This window comes from Tamandua tetradactyla, chromosome 7, assembly GCF_023851605.1.
Source record: "Tamandua tetradactyla isolate mTamTet1 chromosome 7, mTamTet1.pri, whole genome shotgun sequence".
Taxonomy (NCBI): domain Eukaryota; kingdom Metazoa; phylum Chordata; class Mammalia; order Pilosa; family Myrmecophagidae; genus Tamandua; species Tamandua tetradactyla.
In genome coordinates, this window is record NC_135333.1 from 115145248 (window position 1) to 115167056 (window position 21809).

Genomic DNA, 21809 nt, shown 5'->3' on the forward strand with positions numbered 1-21809 from the left:
GGTTCTTTATCCCTCCTCCTCTTCCCACTGGTGGTAGACCACCAGGAAACACAACGGAAGACCAGCTGCCCAGCATCCTCCCCCACCAGACAGGGATGATTTCCCTCCTGCCCTCTCCCCTCCACCAGGGCCTAAGAGGCAGAGGTCTGGATCCACTTTGCTCTACTCACACCTCATAATAAGAACACATTTTATTAGAATAGTTATATGTATCATATAAATATATCTGTCCAAACTACAGGTCGGGGAGAAGAATATCAGGGTGAAAGCTCTTATTGCTGTGGGAGAATTCAGAAAGGGAGAAGGGGCTAGGAAATGGGGACACCTGTGACCATTCACTCCCCCCATCCCTTACAGAAGGCACAAATGCATTATTTCTTTCCATGTGAGGATGCTGGGGTGGGGGGTGTAAGGGGGTGATGGCAGGAAGGAGTAGGAGATAGAATACAAGAAACCTCAAAAATACAAAAGAAACCCCCAAACAATATCTAATGCTATGGAAAAGGCTGGATTGGGGAGTGGAAGGCAAGGGGGTGGGGTGGGGAACAGAAAGAGGAACCAAAGAAACTTAGTACTGAAAGAGACCTGAAGAGGTCATGATGTCCATGCTGCTGCCTCTATGCAAGTCTCAGAGAATACTCAGGTGAACAAACATAAACCCCAAATAAGACAGGTTGGGGTGCCCCAGGAACTGGCTTTGGGGTAACAGAGAGGGAAGTGAATGTGAGTGTATGTATGAGTGTGTCTGAGGTGGTGGTGGTGGTGGTTCAGTGGCTGGTGAGAGTAACAGAAGCAGCCAGAACTAGGAGTGGATGATTCTATTCCCACAGGGGAAGATCTCTTCCATCCTTGTTCCTTCAAAACCACTTTTAGGGGTAAATTCAACCTCTATTTCCAAGAATCCCTGCCTGGGACAAAAGAACCAGGGAGAGAGGATGAAGTTAGAGCTTCGGATGAAAACACAGGCTCACAAGGGTGGTTCTTAGGGAAGAGAATATCATGGAGAATATCAAGAGAAAATAGGCATGAGACCTAAGAGTACATCTGTACATGAGTGTGTGTGTGTGTAAGTGTATGTGTATATATGTGCATTTGTGCATGTACTGGGTGGGGGGGAATCATTCAAAGGTGAAGGGGTCCTGGGTGCTGAAAAAGAAGTGTCCATCCATGTGGTCCTCCAGGGCATCCTTGTCACTCTTAGCAGGGAAGCGCTCCTTACAGATAGGACACTCCTTCCATGGAGGGGTGGCAGGGCCCCCAGTGCTGGCCTCTGACAATGGACCTACTGCAAAACCACTAAAGAGAGACAGAGAGGAAAATGAGAGGGTCAGTGTGCTCCCTTGCCTTTCCTGACTAATAGACCTCTGGAAGAGGGACCCATGCACCTGTGCTCCCAGATATCCTGTTTCTAATGCAGCATCCTGGTGTTCTCTCTCCTAGCCTCTCTTACAGCATCTTCCTCCCTACAATGCAGGAAGCCTTAGTTTTCTAGCTCCCCATGTCCTCTTTTTAGTCTCTGCTTGTCTCTATAGTGCACAGCCCATCCCCCAACCTCCTGTTCACCTCCCTCCATCTCCGTCTGCTGCCTAATGAGGCTGAAAATGAGTCTGACATCGTCCTTCATCTTCCTGTTCCAACCGAGAAGGATGACAGCATTACCCCCTCCCTGCCCTGAGCCCATCTCACATCCAGGCAAAGCTGGGGGCTAGATGATAGAATCTCTCTTCTCCCTGCCCTCTCCTCTTGACTTAGGGAAGAAAAGGGAAGGCTGGAGGGGGCAGTCTGATACCTAAATCCCCCACCCCTGAAGTTTTACCTCCAAAAGGGTCCCCAGGGAAGTCAGGGAATAAGGACAGCATCACAGGGGCAACCAGATGGATGCTGGACTCCAGTCTTCTCTATGCTCCTATCCCTGGGGACCTTGGTCACCAACCTTCCTACCCCAAGCCTAGGTACCTACCCGGTAGCTAGGGAAGGGGAAGAGTAGGGGAGAGGGGATACAGGACAATTTGGGCTGTGTGGAAGATGGTGCTGGAACAATACAGAAGCCAGTTAAAGACAGGGCCACTGAGCACCCATGTGCATTGATAAGATAAGGGGATGAATAATCTGAAGGTACTTGGGATTTGGAGTGGTAGGTAATTTTCTGTGTCAACCACACCTTGTCTTGGCTAGGACCAAAAAGGGGAAACCTGAGGGAGGGGCATGGTGACTGTTCACACGGAAACCCTTTTTCCTCTTGCATCCTCCCACTTTCCTCCCTGTCCTCCTCTTATTGCACTCACCCGGCCATGTCATAAAAAGTACTTCCCAGTTCAGGAAGCAACAGGTTGGCCTCCTCACCCCCATTCTGCACAGCTGCCATCAGGACTGACTTCTCATCTTCAGCCTCCTGGGCATGAAACAGACAGGGCTGGATTTCAGGGTGGTGTCCTAAGATGGGGGTGGGTAGCACACTGGGACAGGTAAGAGAAGAGCAGCTAAGGCTATGACAGTGACCAGAGGGGCTATAATAAGATCAAGGCAGGAGAGAAATTTTGATAGGGGCTTGTGGATAAGAAGAATGAACATGGGGGAGCAGGGGCTGGAAGCAGTGAGACTACTGGGTTGAACTGGGTTTGGGGGGGTTTCTGTTGGGTGGACTTGAAGATAGGCTGGGCAGAAGCCTGCCTCCTCTCCCCTAAGAAAAAAAGTGAGCCCTGTATGGTCAGGACTTCTTGTTCTGGAGGCTGAAATACCTGGGTTTGGCCCTACTCTTTCCTTACTGCTTCTCTTCATCTCCCCTCATTGCTCACCGAGTCAGAGCTATTGTCCTCAGCTGGCCCTGAGAGGTGGGGAGCAATGGGAGCCGGCTGGTTGATGACAACGAGAGGAGAAGCCTCTCGGGGCCCAGCAGGAGAGGAGCTTTTATCTCCATGCTCACACAGGCCATAGGGTGGGAGTCTCATGTCTTCTGGGGACTCATCCTCTGAGTCTGTCAGAACTGCTGGGCAGCCTGCAAGTGAGGGAAACAGGCAGAGGAGAAAGAAAGAGGCTTGGATTAGTTCTGTCTACTCTGGATGGAGAGATATAATTGAACTAAACAGGGGCCAGGGCCTGGGAAGGAAAAAGGCAAAACATATGGAAGGAGGAGGCAGCGCCCAGAGAGGTCACATGGAGGTAGAGTGGGGAAGTGTCATAGATAGGGAGTGTACAGACTCAGTCCAGCAGTGGTTTCCTCATCCTCTGCGGCAGCATCCTCATTCCACTTCTCATCTGCCACCTTCTCCAGGCGGGCCTCCAGCTTTCTCATGTACTCCAGCAGTTCCTGGAGTCCGGGAGGAAAGAGGCAGTGCCAGAGGCTGGAAGGATGACAACCTTGCTGGCCTGCAAAACCTTTTCTTGTATCTATGATGAGTTCTTAGCTCCTCAGAGATAGATGCTTTCAGTAAGGAATGGGGGACTTAAGGTAGGTATCCTTCCCCTCCTTCACCTCTTACACCCCTGCCTTCTCCTATCAATCTTCTTCTGTCCTGCTGAGTCAGCTAATAGGAGGAGCTCTGGTCCCATTTCTAGCCTCTGGGCCCTTTGAGAGATAGCAGTTTCTAAATCAAGAGGACAAGAAGATAGAAAGTTTCCAGTCCTCAAGTCCTTGACTTTGGCATCCAGTGAGCCTGAGTCATGTGTTCTTACCTGCTTCTCCTCCTGCAACTGTTCCTTTTCCTTCTGGAACACACGCAGGGCTGATCGCAGCTCTGTCAGCTCCCGCTTACTCTCTGACAATTGCACCTGAGAAGAAAAGGGCCAGATAGAATCTGGAGCCTGGAATGTTTTCCAAGAACCTGGGCTCTGGGACCTGGACCCAACAACCTGGAACCAGGAATGTAATATCTATCTTTCCATGCCATTGCTCCTCTTCTCTGACACACAGAAGGGGAGTCCCAATACTCTTCTGTGACTCCTCTGTCTTGAACACAGGTGACTCAGTCTTCTGAGTCCCAACCTTTGCCTCTAGGGCGTGGACCTAGAAGACTGCCTTTAGGCAGGGTGCAGATCACCAGGGTGGTGATCTATCATTCTGTCATCCCTACTAGGACCAGGATGTGTGCTCTGAGAAGTGAAGGGGACACTGAATGTTTCAAACCAATGAGCACTGAGAAGGGTGCAAGTGAGATACTGCCCAACATCTAAGTAAGCACCTAGCACTTCTGAGCCCACACCCCAGACAGAAAGAAGGGGCATTCATCCTGCAGGAGGACATGGGGCCAGGATTTGTCGGTGTATGGTGCCTCACCAGGCTAGAATCCTTTTCCCGGGCCAGTTCTATCTTGAGCACTTGATTCTGGGTCCTTTCCTCCTGAAGAGCCTTCTCCAATCGAAGTATCTCTGCACTTAGCTTCAGGATCTTATCCTTCTCTGCCTGAAAGAAGGCCAGAAAGGAAAATGAGAGGATGAGGTGAAGAAAAAGTGATGCCACTGACGACAGCACCATCCCTCACTGTGTCCCTTCCTTTATTTAACTGAATTGTTTTGGGACTAATTTCTCATTCTTGTCTTCTTCATTCCCTATACACCCTGAATGAAAGATAGGACATAATAGCAAGATTCTGTACTGACCAGGAAAGAGCATTATGACAGGGTTTATGACTAGGATGGTAAATATTCCTGAATCAAGGATGAAATGGAGATCAAGATGGGAATACCCTGGTTAGGGAGGGATTATGACTGGAAAATGTAGTAGATCTCCTTCATAGCACTTCCCTAGTCCTCTAAGGTTTTCAACCCTATTTCTCTCTTCCCAGAGTATCTGACCAAATGTAGAAGTCCTTATGCAGGCAGGGCAGTGGTCATGAGCCTGCCAGTTACTCCCATCCTCTACCTCCATACTCTGCAGTAGCCCTGCTCGCTCCTTGCTCCACTGGTCTTTTTCCTCCTTCAGGTGCAGATTGAGCTCAGCCAGCCTGCCACTGACTTCAGCCACTTCCAGGCGACTGCGGTGTAGCTCAGCTATGGTGCGGTCCCTGGCTCCTGCAGCGCTGGCCAACTCCTCTCCCAGAAGGGTTGCTTTCTGTTGGCTTGATGCTGCAAGATCCTGGGCTCCTCGAAGCTGCTCCTTCAGGGGCTCCAGCTCAGCCTTGGGTGGCAGGGAGGAAAATGAAAAGATGGAGATCAGGACTCCTAGTGAATCACTTGCAAACCGGGAAGGTAACTAGGTTCCCTCCTCCTCCGCCAGGTTCTTCTCTTTCCCACACTCCTCCCCACTGCATTCAGGATTCAGGACTATGTCATTGTTTGGTCTTTAGTCATGTCTTTTTCCCTTCTCTCTGGCCACCAGGGCTTTTCTACAACCAGCCAAAGGAACTTGCTCTGCTTCCTGCTGTCTAGGTGCCTTCACTCACCACCCGCTGCTGGGCCTGGCCTAGGGTGTCCTTCATCTGGGCCACCTTGTCCTTCAGTCGTTGAGCTTGAGCGCCCTGCTCCTCCTGCCGGCCCTTGGCCTCCTGCAGCTCCAAATTCAAGCGACGGTTCTCCCGTTCTGCCATTTGGAGCTCAGCCTGATGGAAATGGGAAGCAGGTAAGGAAAGGGGTACATGTGTTTGGGGTGGATAAGGTAGTGGACCATTGTCAAGAGAAAAGTCAAGGTTCTACTTCTCAGATTTGAACACAAACTCAAGCATTCAGCTCTTGTCAGCCCTTATTGAATTCTTAGCTCAAAGGGACTTAAGCCCGAACACCAAGTCTCCAACTCCAGAAATGAGATATACAGTTTCATGGCCTAGGATCTTACATGAATCTAGGTTATCTCCTATCTCATTTCTATTTCCCCATCCTTCCTTTTAACTTAAAACTTGGTCTGGATGTCCTTCAGGCCCCTCAAACTCAGTACATCCATATGAAGTCAGAACCTACTTCCTACACATCCCAGTCCCTCTTGCTTTTATTTCTGTTCATGGTACTACTTCTCAAGGCACTCAGGCTGGATCTAAAATGGCCTCCTTCTCATCTCTGTCTCCTCAAATTCCACCTATTCTTCACTGCTCAGTGAGTGGTTTTCAAACTATCTTCCATAGGAGTCTAAGACTCTGAGGAAATGATTTAGGGATTCTGCAAGTAAATGATTTAAATTTCTTTTAAATTATTAAAAAGTTGTGTTTAAAACAATTCATAGCCCTCCCCACCAAAAAAGAAGAAGAAGAATTGTGCAGCACAGATTGTCAGTAGTGCTGAGGCTGACAGAGGGGGTTTAAAACAGAGCTTCTCAAACATTCATGCACTTCCACATCCCAGGGGACCATGTTAAAATGCAGGTTCTGATCCAGCAGGTCTGGGAAGGAGTCAAGATTCTGATTTCCTAACAGATCTTGGATAAAGCGGATGCTACTGGCTCATTGACCCGCTGTGAGGAGCAAGGATGCAGCCTTCGGTTTTCAAAGCTGCAGGAACCTTTATATTAAAATGAAGATTTACGGGGTGGGCCACAGTGGCTCAGCAGGCAGAGTTCTCACCTGCCATGCCAGAGACCCAGATTTGATTCCCGGTGCCTGCCCACGTAAAAAAAAAAAAAAAAAAGATTTACAAAGAACCACAATATATGAACATATACAACAGGTAAAGCAAAGACATTCTGATTTAAAGCTGGAATGGAGGACAGAAACCAGGGACGTGACAAGCCATATTGGAGCTTGAGGTAAAAGGAAAAATGTGCAACTTGATATATATGTTATTTGAGGGCATCACTTGTTGAAAAGAAACTGTCAAACATGACAATTCAACTGAAAATTATATAAACAAAAAAGTAGAATTTGTAAATAATATTGATGGGACAGCTATCTTAGAGCCAGGAAAGTAAAATCAAAATAAATTCTGATTTGGGTATAAATAAGATATTTACACTTAAGGTTGTTAGCTTTTTTTTTTTTTTGGCATGGGCAGGCACTAGGAATTGAACAGCAGGTGAGAACTCTGCCACTGAGCCACCATTGTCCACCCTGCTGTTTGCTTTTTAATGCAATTTTTAATGTTTCACTATTTTTTAACTACTTTACTGTTCTGGAAAAAAAAAAGCTAACCTTTAAAAAAAATACATAAAATCTACATAGGAACACATACTTTTCCTCTTGCCTTAGACTCCAATTTCACTCTGCATGAGGCAAGTCTTTATTTAAATTTTTGATCTTTGGTTCAAAATAGATTTTTCACAATCATTTTGACTTTTAGAGATACTGCATTAAAATGTTATCTCAGAAAAAAATGCATAAACTCACAAATTAACTCACTGGAGATTACAAATCCATTGACATGTGCTTTCAGATAAATTCATTTTTGTGCAAACCTCAGAATAAAGTTTCTATTGTATTTCTTATTTAACTGAAGAGTAAAATGAGATTGCAAGGTGGGCTGTTTAAAAACTGCTATCATTTGTACCTTCTTGTGTGTTACTCAGGGTGTTCTCAATATTGTACAATCAAAACAACAGAAATAAATACATAAGCTGCTGAGGCTGACACAACAGTCATTCACAACTTCTAATTTTAAATTTTGATAATTGTCAAAATTACCTAATTGCTATTTTTGACCTTATAAGTAAATGTTATACATTTAAATGTACAAAAATACATTTATAGTAATAAAATATTGTTTTCATTTATTCAGTGAGGTTCCATACAAGATGTAAAACTTCATTGGGGTAGGGAAAGGGTTCTGCTGCTAAAAAAGCTGAAAATACTTGGCTACTTCACACACACACCCCTTTCTCTTTTTGGATTTTTTAAAAAATTTAATTTATTTTGTATCCTCAAATCAAAACAACATACAATCATGAACATTCTTAACATACAAACATTCCATGTATGGTGTACAATCAATGGCTCACAATATCATCACATAGTAGTATATTCATCACATGATCATTTCTTAGAACATTTGTATCACTCCAGGAAAAGAAATCAAAAGAAAAAAGAAAAAACTCACACATGCTATACCCCTTACCCCTCCCTCTCATTGACCAGTAGTATTTTCATCTACCCAATAGATTTTAACCTTTGTTTCCCCTATTTTTTTCTATGCCCCTTACCACTCCCTTTTGCTGATCTCTAGTATTTCAATTTACTCAATTTGTTTTAACATTTGTTCCCCCTATTATTTATTTATTTTTAATCCATGTTTTTTACTCATCTGTCCACACCGTAGATAAAAGGAGCATCAGACAGAAGGTTTTCACAATCACATAGTTACATTGTGAAAGCTATATCATTATACATTCATCTCCAAGAATCATGGCTACTGGAACACAGCTCTACAGTTTCAGGCATTTCCTTCTAGCCTCTTTAATACACCTTAAACTAAAAACGGGATATCTATAAAATGCATAAGAATAACCTCCAGGATAACCTCTCAACTCTGAAATTTCTCAGCCACTGACACTTTATTTTGTCTCATTTCTCTCTTCCCCCTTTCGGTCAAGAAGGTTTTCTCAATTCCCTAATGCTAAGTCCCAGCTCATTGTAGGAATTCTGTCCCACATTGCCACGTTGCCAGCTCATTCTAGGATTTCTGTTCCATGTTTCTGACCCCTGGGAGTCATGTCCCACATAGAGAGGGGGCAGGTGGTGAGTTTGCTTGCTGTGTTGGCTGAGAGAGAGACAGGCCACACCTGAGCAACAAAAAAGGTTCTCTGGGGGTGACTCTTAGGCCTAATTTTGAGTAGGCTTACTCTTATCCTTTGCTGGTATAGGTTTCATGTGAACAAACCCCAAGACTGAGGGCTCAGCCTATTGATTTGGTTGTCCCCCCTACTTGCAAGAATATCAGGAATTCCCCAAATGGGGAAATTAAAATTTCCCCCTTTCTCGCCATTCCCTCAAGGGGACTTTGCAATACTCTTTTATTCACTGTTCAAATCACTCTGGGATTTATGGGGCATCACCCTAGACAAACCTACAAAATCTCATGCCCTATTCAAGGTTCCATGCGCTTATGGTGTTCAACTAAACTGTCCATATAAGTTATATTAGAAAATGCACTAGTCAAAATATGAATTTTGTACCAAATAAACATTTTTTGCTTTAGTTTCACACATAAGTTAAAGTTTTAAAATATAGTACCATCTATTTTCAACACCCTGCAATATCGACATTGCTTTGTTCTTCCTCATGCAAAAACATTTTCTAACGTGTAAATTTACTCACTATCATTATACATTTTGGTATTCCTTGATTATACCACCTCAATCTTTACCATCTATCTTTCCTTCTGATTTCATTTGTGCCCCCAGCCCTCCTTCCTCTACCATTCTCACATTCAGTTTCATTCAGTGTACTAACATTATTGTGGTACTATTAGGTATTATGCTATCCATTTCTGAATTTTTACAATCAGTCCTGTTGCACAATCTGTATCCCTTTAGCTCCAATTACCCCAAATCTACCCTATATTCCTCTTGATGGCCTCTGTTCTTAACTGAACTTCTCCAAGTTCATTCATTAATGTTAGTTCATATTAGTGAGACCATACTGTATATGTCCTTTTGTTTCTGGCTAATCTCACTCAGCATAATGTCCTCAAGGTCCATCTATATTGTTACATGCTTCACAACTTGATTCTGTCTTAATGCTGCATAATATTCCATCATATGTTTATACCACAGCTTGTTTAGCCACTCATCTGTTGATGGACGTTTAGGTTATTTCCATCTCTTGACAACTGTAAATAATGCTGCCATAAACATTGGTGTGCAAATGTACGTTTATGTCCTTGCCTTCATGTCCTCTGAGTAGATATCTAACAGCCCTCATGTCCTCTAAGTAGATATCTAGTAATGGTATTGCCGGATCATATGGCAATTCTATACTTAGCTTCCTAAGGAGCCATCAAACTGCCTTCCACAGTAGTTGTACCATTTTACATTCCCACCAACAGTGGATAAGTGTACCTCTTTCTCCACATCCTCTCCAGCACTTGTCGTTTTCTGTTTTATTGATAATGGCCATTCTCACCCCTGCCCCCCTTTTAAAAAGCCTTTTCTAATATCCCTAACAACACGTGCTCTCATCTATACCACTGGAGCCTCATAATATTTTATTATACTTCACTTGTGTCACTTATTATATTTCAACTTTGACTAATCCTGATTTGGGTATAGTTTTATGTTTCCAGTAGAATGCACACAGTGTCTTCTTTACATTTCTATCCTTTTTGGTGCCCAGCACACAGGAGGGACTTGATAAACACAGAATGAACAACTGGAAAACAAACCAACTTTGAGCCCCTTACCTCGCTTTGTTCCTTGTCTACTTGTACTTCCTTCAGTTGTCCAAGGAGCTTCTCTTGTTCCCGTGTCAGGATCTTCACTGTGTCTCTAACCCTGTGAGTGGAGGGCAGCGTATAAGAGAATCTGACTGCCATTCAGGGAAGGAATGAAGGACTCAGACTTCTCTCTTGAGCTCTATCTTGAGCTCCTCTACTGGTGCTTCTCCAGCCCCAGACCTCCACATCATTCTGGGATGCTCAAATCTCCAAACCAACACAATCCAATTTTAAGATACCCAAGAACACAAGATTCCTGCTAGTAGAGCACAGTCTAGAAAGAGAGTTGGTCTTTTTCCTTTAATGTATGATTTTATAGAATGTCCCACTGATGGCTTTTTGGTTTTTTTTATTCAATCAAGAGATAAGGAATTCAGTTTCTTCTAGACAACACACAGTTCCTATTGATTATAAACTTTTTGTCTAGATCAGAAGTCGGCAAACTTTTTCTGTAAAGGGCCTGATGATAAATATTTTAGGCTTTGTGGGCCTTGTGATCTCTGTGGCAACTATTCAACTTTGCCATTGTAGTGAGAAAGCAGCCACGGACAATGCAAAGACAAATGTGTGACTGTCCCAATAAAACTTTATTTGTGACCACTGACAACTGAATTTCATATAATTTCCATGTCATAAATTTTAATTTTTTTCAACCATTAAAAAGTATTAAAACCATTCTTAGCTTGTGGGCCATACAAAAACAGTTTGCAAGCTGAATTTGGCCTGTAGGCCACAATTTGCATTCCCCTGGTTTAGACAGTCCCAATTTTCTTCCAGCTGCTCAACCTGATTCCTACTATTCTACTCCATCACTTTGAACCTAGAAAACTGTTATCAGAGAGCAAGATTAACATATCCTGGACTGAAGAAGCCTCAGGGATCAACTCGTTTATTACTCTGGCCTTATACAGAACTCCTCTTTCCTTCAAAGAGTTTTAAAAACAATCAAACCTACCAGTACTTAACGAAAGAGAACTAATCATGTCATCTAATGAAAGAAAGAATGATTGTATTTAACCTCGTGAAAAAATTTTAAACGTTTTTTATTGTTAAATATAACATATATACAAAGAAAAGAAAAAAAGCAATGATTTTCAAAGTACACCTCAGTAAGTAGATAGAAAACAGACTTCAGAGTTGTTTATCCTCATGAAAATTTAAAGGACAAGGATGAGAGGTGGTATTGGTGCTGTTTGGTAGAAGTAACAGTTGTCTAGTAGAGGAAAGAAATCTATTTTCTGTGGCTTTAGGAGTCTAAACCAGGACTAATGGGTCAAAGTTACAGAGGGGTAGAGTTTGGCTCAATATAAAAGATGTAAAATTATAGCTGTCCAATATTGAAAGAGGCTGCCTTCTAAGGTAGTGATTTTCTTTTATATACCCTAGGTTCTATATTTCTCCCAATGCTAAGATTTTATGTTTTCAAACAATTTTTCAGGTGAGGGTTTCCACAATATTCCTGGATCACTATTTCTTAATAGTGAGAACAAAGTCTATCTTATTATTTCCTATGGTAAAAGTTAAAACCTATTCTCTTCTTATCTTGTGTTGACTGTTCAAATCTTCCCCTCACTCCAAGCTCCTGTTTTAGTTTTTGCTGCACAATAAATAGTTACATTATTATCTCTGAAGGTGAAGAATACAGAATAAAGGTTGGAAAAAGTGGAAGACAACTAGGCAGTAAAAGATACCCCCTGGAACTGAAATATCCTGACTGAGGCTGAGGAGGGAAAGCAAAACTATGTGAGCCAGAGAGCAGGTTTGCCTGCCTAAAATGGAAGGCTGAGGTGCAAGGGTCATAGAAAATGAAAGGAAGTAAGGTAAGGAGGTGGGGAAGGTCTCCTACCTGTCCAGCTCCACCTCCTTTATCAGTACTTTCTCACTGATGGTCTGGATGTCTTCCTCCAGCTCCAAGATCCGTGCCACATGGTCTCCCTGTTGCCGGCTCAGGATGTTCCTCTCTTCCGTGAGCTTCCCGTGGGACTGGGAAAGTCCCTGGAATTAAGGTTCCCTCAGAAGAAGAGGGAGGTTGGGATTAATCTCTCAAAGAGTGGAACAAAGGCTTAGGAGTAAGCCTACCTAACTTGAAAAAGAAACTGAGGGAGCCTTCCCTTACCACGGAATATGGCTATCTTCACCCTGCCCCAGGACTCCCATGTTCAAAGAACTGAGCCTTATTACAAATTTGGGAATTGTCTCCTGTCATATCAAGTTTAATCTTCCTTGTTGCCCCTGAAGCCTATTTCCTTGGTGCCTGAACAATCTCAGAATCCCACTAACATCTCTCTTTTACTCTCTATACTGGGTTCAGATTGGACACTGGGTGAGCAGCCAGGCCTCATCCTCTCTGCCTGGCCCAACTCCCACCTTGTACTCCTCTGTCATCTCCGCATGCTCCTGCATGGTTTTTGCCAGAGCATTCTCAAGCTCCTGTACTCGGCTCCTCAGCTCCGACACCTCTCCCTCCAGCTGCAGCTTCAGCTGCATCAGGTCATTCCGTTCTTGTTGGCTCTCATCCAGCTGGTTCTATGGGGGCAAGATGAAAAGGGTGTGTGTGTGTGTGTGTGTGTTTGTGAAGCACCCATCCAAAAGTCCGGTCCCTGTCATTCCCCAGATGCACTTCTGGGTTGGGAAATTACACCAGCATGGATTATAAAGAGCTAAGCAAGGGAAGGCTTGGTGTTCTACTGAATCCTGCTCACCACCCAGTCAGAATGCACCAGGTCACAACATTCTTAACAGTCTGTCCCTTCACTTACCTTCTCCCACCCTAGGCCTGGCCCCTTCCACATCCAGCAATTGAAGGAATGCCCCTTCAGGCAGAAGTTTTTCTCAATTCACACAGACAAAAGAGATGGCTTTCTAAATTGTACCCTGTCTGTTCTGGAGTCAGATAGAATTGGTGCAAATCTCCAATACAATTTTTACTAACTACGTGAACTTGAAAAATTACTTAACATCTCTGAGTCTCTGTGTCCTCATCTATAAAGTGATCCCTTAGCCTGGGTTGTTGTAAGCCTTAAATGAGAATAATGAATGTGAAAATAGGACACAGAGTAGGAGCTCACATATCTTTGACATATAAGATATAAACGTCTTCTTGTTGTGTTGGTTCTATGTGTTTATTAGACTTGGGGCTCTAGAGAGAAAAGGTTTATCTAGTTCATAGACAAGCTACTCATTCTCAGCTCCTGAGACTCCTTGCCTCAGGCCTTTACTTTATTCCTACCTGTCCTTTGCTTTCCTTCAGGGTATTTTTCCTTCCATTCCCTAATTCCCCTCTATTTGGTCCAACAGAAACGTAACACAAGCCACGTATATAATTTAAAATTTTCCAGTAGCCACTTTAGAAAAAGTAGTAACAGGTGAAACTAGTCTTAATAACATTTTCTTCAAACCAATACATCAACAATATTATCATTTTAACACGCAATCAATATTAAAAATCACTGAAAAAAATTACTGAGATATTTTACATTCTTTTTAAAGTTCTCTTCAAAATCTAGTGTGTATTTTATACATATAGCATATCTCAATTTGGACTAATCACATTTCAAATGCTCAAGAGCCACATGAGGTAAAATAAACTAAAGAAGACCTAAATAAATGAAAGGACATTTGTGTTCACGGATTGGAAGACTAGATGCTGTTAAGATGTAAATTCTACCCAAAGTGATGTACAGCCTCAATGCACTCCCAATAAAAAATTCAACAACCTTCTTAGCAGAAATGAAAAAGCCAATCATCAAATTTATATGGGAGGGTAAGGGGCCCTGAATAGCCAAAGCCATCTTGAAAAAGAAGAACAAATTTGGAGGATTCACATTTCCCAATCCCAAAACTTATTACAAAGCCCTAATAATCAAAACAGCAGGGTAGTGGCATAGGACAGACACAGAGACCAATGGGATTGAACTGAGAACTCAGAAATAAACCCTCACATTTATGGCCAACTGATTTTTTTTGTATGCTATATGGCGGAGGTCACATTTCATTCTTTTTCCCTGTGAGTATTACAGCACCATTTGCTGAATTTTTATTTATTTGGCTTTTTGTTTCTTTGTTTGCTTGTCTGTTTGTTTGGGAAGTACATGGGCCAGGAATCGAACCCAGGTCTCCCACATGGCAGGCGAGAATTCTACCACTGAACTACCCCTGCACCCCTGGCCAACTGATTTTTGACAAGGGAGCAAAGACCCCTTCATTGGGGAAAAAAACATCTTTTCAACAAATGGTGCTGGGAAAATTGGATTTCCATTTGCAAAAGAAGGAGGATGAACCCTACTTATTCATACTATACACATAAATCAATTAAAAATGGATCAAAGACCTAATTATAAGAGCTAGAACTATAAAACTAGAAGAAAATGTGGGGAAGCAATTTCAGGACATTGTTTTAGACAATGGTTTCTTGAACTTTACACCCAAAACACAAGCAATAGAAGGAAAAATAGATAAATGGGACCCCATGAAAATTAAAAACTTTTGTGCCACAAAGGACTTTATCATGAATGTCAAATGACAATCTACACAATGGGAGAAAATATTTGGAAACCACATATGCAAAAAAGGCTTGATATCCAGAATATATAAAGAAATCCTTCAACTCAACAATAAAAAGACAAACATTCCAATAAAAAAATGGACAAAAGACTTGAACAGACATTTCTTCAAAGAAGATATACAAATGGACAGAAAGCACATGAAAAGATGCTCAACATCATTAGTCATTAGGGAAAAACAGATCAAAACAACAATGAAATACCATTTCACACACATTAGAATGGCTGCTATTAAAAAAATGGAAAATTACAAGTATTGGAGAAGATGTGGAGAAACAGAAACACTCATTCATTGCTGGTGGGTATGTAAAATGGTTCAGTCACTGTGGAAGACAGTTTGGTATTCCTCAGAAAGTTAAATATAGAATTACCATATGATCTGACAATCCCACTTCTAGGTACATACTCCAAAGAATCTAAACCAGGACTTTGAGTAGGTATTTCACACTGATGTTCACAGTGACATTATTCACAATTGTCAAAAGATGGAAGAACCCAAGTGTCCAACAACTGATGAATGAATAAACAAAATGTGGTACATACATATAATGGAATATTATTCAGCCATACAAATATATGCAGTTCCAATGTGTCAACATAAATGAACCTTGAAGACATCATGTTGAGTAAAATAAACCAGATACAAAAGGACAAATATTGTATGATCTCACTGACATGAAATAATTAGAATAAGCAAACTCATGGAGTCAGAATCTAGAATATAGGTTACCAGAGGATGGGAAGGGGTTAGGGAACAGGGAATTGAGGCTTAAAGTGTATAGTGCTTCAATTTGGAACAATAGATATATTTTGGTAATGGATAGTGGTAATGGTAGCCCAACACTGTGAACATAATTAACAGCAGTGAAACACATATATCTGAATGTGGTTAAAAGGGGGAATATTAAGTTATATATTTGGTACTGGAATAAAAATTTTTTAAAAATCTATGGAACTACACAACACAAACAGTGAATCCTAAGTTAAACCAATGACTATAGTTAATAGTGCAATTATAAAAATGTGCTTTTATCAATTGTAACAAATGTACCACAACAATGCAAGGTATTAATAATGAGGTGGTATATGGAAACTCTGTATTTTATGTATGACTCTTTGGAAAACCCACAACTTCTCTAAAAAAACAAGAGCCACATATAAAGTGAAGGAAGAGTTGTTGACTATGGGTATAGGGTATTTGCAAAAACAAAAATACAAAAACCTATGTAATTAGTGCCTCCATACTGGACAGTAGTTAAGTCTGGAGCCCTGCCTATCGGCTTTCAAGCCTCCTTGTCCTGGAAGTGAGTCGCATCCTCCCCTTCCTCTGAACATTCCTTGAAATGCCTCACTCCCTCCTTGGGATCTTCTTTTAGGTCCTAGGTCAGGACATATGGAGAAGGAAGGCTCAAAAAGTTCTTTTGAAATCTTCAGTTATAGTGGCCTGTAGGTGGCTTGCTTTCCTGTCCTATGTGTTTGTGTCTGTCTGTGTTCCTTTCCTGAAGGAATCACTTTGTATAACTCACGGTGAAGTCTTCAGTTGAGACTACAGATTAAGGAAGGGTGAAATGATAAAGAGCCCCTTACAATACTGTATTCCCACTCCCCTGCCTAGGAGCTCTGTTCTCACCTGTAGCACAGTTGCCTTGGGGACAACCAGCAGTATGTCAGAGCCACTGTCAGACTCCTCCAGGGTCACCAGTTCATCCATGGGCCTTGGCTCTCGGAACTGGAAAGGGGGGCTCTGCCCACACACCCGGCCCTGGCGGTTCACGTATCGGAACTGGTATAGCTGGGCCCCTGGCTTGGGCAGGTAGCTGGCTGTTGGCAGAATAACGAACCCAGGACCCCAGTTATGATTCCAGGCCCCAAGTATCAGGAGGTCTCTCTTCCACTTCATGTCCCTCATCATCCACTGTCCTTGGTCCCAGCCCCCTGTTCCTAGTTCCATATACTGTTTTCTCCCCTCTCCACCTCCCACAGGATATTTCTGTTTCCAGGGATACTCTTCTTCCTCCTCTCTGTTTAGGCCTCTTCCTTCCTCTCTTTCCCAAATCTACCATCCTCTATCATAATAATAGTGCTAATTACCATTTATTGAGTACTTACTATGTCCCAGACACTGTGCTAGCAGCTTTACAATGTATCATTTTAAATCCTCATATTTTCCCTGTAAGCCAGAAATTCCTTTTAATAGTTAAGGAAACAGACACAGACAAGTTAAGGAATTTGACCAAGTTAAACAGCTTATAAGTATTAGAGCTGAGATTTGAACCCAGGTCTTTCAGAATCTAATGACCACCCTTTTCCCAATACATTAGGCTGCCTTTCCCTCTTCCCTAGACTCAAATTTCATAAGAGAAGTTCCTCTTTCTTTGGGTAGGAAGCTGGACTAGATTCCCACTAAAGTTTCTTCTACCTCTGAGTCCCTGATTCTATGATAACACAAGTCCCATGTCTACTGAGCGCTGTTGGATTTATTTCTCATTGTATTCATTTGCATTTATTTTCCCTTGTTGCCTGTGCCTGACTTTTATGTTTCTGAGCTTAACGCATTCTTCCAAATGTCTATCCCCTTTCCTCCTCCCTCCTGGTTTTCCATCTTCCCGTGTACCTTGGAACTGGACACTGGCGTGGATAGGGGAACCATCAATTGTGCTTTCTGGCACTGAAGACCACACAAATGTGTGGTAATCCCGAACACAGGCAGCCTCCACCTGTGAAAGCCCAAGATGGGAGAAGGGTACAGTGATAGCACTACCACCTATGCATGGTAGAGAGGCTGAGGGATTGGACGAAGGATAGGACAATGTTACAGGGCAAGGAGGATGAGAGACAGGGCAAGTGGAGGGACACTAATATGTCAGGGGAGAACAAAGCTAAGATTGGGAGGAGACTAGCTTAGCTTATACAGATGGCCCTTGTCATCTGTAGTATCTTTCTCCCTTTTCCTCAATATGCAGTTGAGAGTCCAAGAACCTAGTCATTCCCCTTATTCCAGCAACCCATGGCCCCTAAGCTGGATCCAAAAGGGGTTCCAGGGATACCTTGAAGATGCCAATCCAGTCACTGGCACTGGGCACAGTGCCTGGGGGAAGAGTGTAGTGACATTCCACCTTGGTGTTGGGGATGTAGGTCCGGGCTACATTCAGAAAGTTGACTCCACCCCGGGATGGTGCCCGGCTTAGGGATGATTCTTCCATCGTGCCTGCCTTCCTGTGAAAGAAAGGGTTAATATCCTAGAGTCTCCATTTTCTCAGAACCATGCCTCCACACCTAGAGATGAAGACAAATGGTTTCCAGCCCCTTTTAGGATTATAGGACCCTTTAGAGGTACACTCTTAGTCCCTAGGATGTAGGTCTGGCCTTCTAAGTCAGTACCCACACTGTCTTACATTGCGCCCTCTCTGGCTCATAGACTTTTTCCAGAGTTCAGATCTCTCTAATTTTGGCTCCCTTTTTTGTCACCCCATTGACCAGGTATCAGTACCCCAGGCTCTTTTCAGACCCTCTTTTTCACCTCTTACCTGCCTTAAGCTTTCAGAATTCTCCATCCTCCATCTCCCATCCCATCCCCCACACCTTCTGGCTCTTGAATTAAAAATCCAACAAAAGTGTGGTGCCCCCTCACTCTGAGCAGGTCTACTTACTCACTCCTGAGGTTGTTAACCTAGCTGCACCTAGGAATGACTTACGACACCTGAAAACAGCAACTAAACTCTGAAAGGAATGACTGAGTCTTCAGAGCTGGATTATGGTTAGGAGGGCACCAACACCCGAATCCTCAGACCTCTGGGCTCTCAGTTCTCTTCCCCATTTTGAGCTGTCTACCCCCATGAATTCTGGGGTAGCAAAAAGCCTCTGTTCTCATCCAAGAGACAAAGGGAAAGGGAGGATATAAAGAAAGACAGGTTTCATTCTTTCACTTCATCACTCCAGGAAGTCAAGAATTCTGGAGGCGGCTGCTTAAGGGCGACACACTCAGCTGGAACATGGTGGTGTGGGGGAGATGGAACGTGGGTGTCAGGAGACAGGAAAGGAAAGTACCACCCCTGGGCAGGGAACGTAGAAGTAGGGGAGCCAGAAAAGGGGAATGCATATTTAATACTGAGGGGTGGAAGAGAGAGTTTTAAAAAACCCTACCTTGCTTCTCTCCAGATCTTGTCTGGAACAGGACTAGGAACCTACCGGTTTGACCAGGTGTTAACCCAGCTCTAGTACGTCCCTCCTCCTTTTCTCTCTGTTCCTCTAGCCCCAGTTCTAAGTGCCTGAATCCTTCCATCTGTTTGGATTGGTAGTTGTAAATATGCTTTAGGATGGTATTGAGAGGAAAGTTGTTCCAATTTAGTTGGGGAGAGCTGATGGGGAAAATATGGGGATAGAGTGAGGACAGATAATAATAACAATAACAATCAAGAGAATTTAGCTCAGAGCAGTGAGGCGGCCCCCTTTTTCATCCTTCCCCTCCAGCCCACTAATCTGCATTCTGCACCAGCCACAGTTGATAGCGTCCAGTGAGCCATCGCCAATAATTATGGGCACGCCCCCAAACATAAAAAAAAAAAAAAATCCAAAACACCAGGCTGAAGTCAGGGTGGCAGGGACTTTAAAAGAAAACAGAAACTCAGTGGAGAAGGAAAGGTGTGCTAACTCGACAAGAAGGAGTGACCTCTTCCCAACTAGAGACTGAATCAAAGACAAGGAGTTCTTTGGATTTTCATGTCTCTGAAAAATCCCTAGTTAAAACTAGCTCAAGTTTTTCCAAATATAATTCTTTTGGCTTTTTAAAGGGGGTTGAGTTATTCTCAAATATCTAAGCCTGGGGAATCCCAAATACTCCCCACAAATAAAATCGGTAATAGCTGCCCCAGGCCTAAGAGAAAGCTCTGTACACCAAAGCCGTTTGCGTGCAGCCAGATTCAGGGGGTTACATGGGGCGGGAGAGTAAAGCCCACTCCGTAGGGCTCTAGAGTTCTTTGACATTCTACAACTTGGAAGGTTTTTTTTCAGGCACTCAGCGTAGTCAAGGCCTTTGGATTTGGTGGAGTTGGTGGTAGTGGTGGGGCGTTCGTGAGGGGAAGTTTGTGGGGGCTACGTCTCGCCTGGGAGAGAATGCGCAAAGATTTCAGCCTTCCACTCCCCTAAGCGCATCAAGCTTATAGAGAAGGACTGAAAGGAAGGTGAGGACAGGACAGCGAGGGACACCTTTTACTAAAGGCCCCCTTGAAACCAAGAACTCCCAGAAGAGTGTGGGTGGCCTCACAGAAAGTGTTAAAACCCAAACGCCCCTGTATCCCCCCTTCCTACAATTCCCTTAGATTATCCTTTCGCAACATGGAAAGAGGGGTGACCCCCTCCCCACATAAAACAGTCCCCAAATTAGGCCAAGTTTCTTACCCCACAGACGGATCAGCTGTTCCCTCACCTTTCACCAACAACAAAAACAGCACTCCGACTCCGGGAGGGGAGGGAGAAGAGTGGGCACGAGGGCTTCTGGGGCTTGTGGTTCTTTCGCACTGTACACCGGAGTACTGCTCGGGTCTGGGACTACACATCCCAGGAAGCTGCGCGCAATGAGGGCGGAGAAGGGGCGGCCGCGTCTGTGGCCTCCTCACGGCATCCTGGGAGGCGGAGTTTCACTTCCTTGACAGAAAACGAGGGTGTGGCCACCAAAGGACTCCACTTCCCATGATGCCGTAGGAGGGGGCCCGCTGCGGTAGTGTGGGTGCTGGTTCGCAGCGTGCATTGTTGGCGGTATGGAGCATTTATAGCTATAACTTCTTTGTAAATCTTTAGGTTTGATAGAACGCTTTTTGATACCTCCTCCCATTCAGTTTTCACAAGAACCCTGAGAGATATGCATTGTTGCTTTCCAGATGTTATAGATAAGGAAACTAGAACTCAGAAATTTTAAGAAACCGGTCTCTGTTTGCTAGACTCTAAATCCAGTACTCTTTCCACCACACCACAGCTACCCACCAACTCAGACGATGGGAAACGAATAGCTGTGGTACCCGTTTCTTTTTTGCTTCAACTCCAGGGACCCCTTGTAAAAACTATATGAAAATGGTCAGCACTAACCATTTTCTTCCAACTTGAGGATTTTAGAGGCAAGAAGCCTATCAATATGCACAATTCCCCTAGAATGGCCTCTGGATCTCTGAAGAGGATGCAGTTCCTGGAGTGTTGGTGGTGGGGGCGGTGAACAGAGGGAAATAAAGTTGAAAGGGGAGCCTGGCATAACTCAGGACACATCAAGACTCACAAGCTACTTATATGGTACTGTTTACCCAAGCCTTTTAACTGGCTTAAATTATTTAGGATAACAATAGATGCTGTTGCTCCGGTTTTTGTTTAGGAGAAGTGAAAGAGATTCACACTCTCCCAACCCCTGGAGTCAAGTTAAAGACTTGGGAATCCTATCTATTCCCCACCCCCAACCCCCTCCCCGCCTCATTCAAAATTATTTTTCTGCAAACCCTGTATTAAGGGATTACAGGATTAATTTGCTTTTCTTAGGTGCCTGCTTTTAATTCTTTGTTGCACTAAGTCATGAAGCCTTCTGGCTTTTCAGAGTTTTGGGTGGTATTTTGCTTTTATGACTGTGAATGGGATGTCTGGTGCCTGCCCTTGGGTGTCTTTCATCTGAAGATCTCCAAGCATTTGACAATAAGTCACTGGTCTGCACAAACATTAAGGTGACGGGTCTGTGTTATTAGTCAAGATTTATGAGTTAGGGAACAAGTTGCTGGATCAGGAAATGGCTCGAGGTCCTGGGGTGGATTAAGAGTGGGGCCTGTTCAAGGACCCAATTCTCAAGTGATCTTGGTTTTTGTGTTCTACCCAGCATAAAGACCTATAAGAAAACTCAATCTCAGCTGGAGCTAAAAATAATAGCAATTTTTTATTGGGTGCTTAAAATGTGTTAAACCACACTAAGAGCTTTTTACCTTTAATACTCAC

General features: G+C 43.5%; 1 protein-coding gene across 1 annotated transcript; it reads right to left on the reverse strand.

The window, feature by feature from the left end:
• Positions 1-176: 176 nt before the first annotated feature.
• Positions 177-20347, reverse strand: CALCOCO1 (calcium binding and coiled-coil domain 1). Its single transcript, XM_077110900.1, has 15 exons — positions 20244-20347; positions 17894-18062; positions 17461-17563; positions 16477-16667; positions 12652-12810; positions 12131-12279; positions 10252-10342; positions 5379-5534; positions 4859-5113; positions 4274-4399; positions 3673-3768; positions 3199-3307; positions 2796-2995; positions 2286-2392; positions 177-1296 (listed from the first exon to the last, which is right to left on the reverse strand). The coding sequence occupies exons 2-15, from the start codon at positions 18047-18049 to the stop codon at positions 1119-1121; spliced, it is 2076 nt and encodes a 691-aa protein (XP_076967015.1). The 5' UTR covers positions 18050-18062; positions 20244-20347; the 3' UTR covers positions 177-1118.
• Between the last annotated feature and the right edge of the window lie 1462 nt (positions 20348-21809).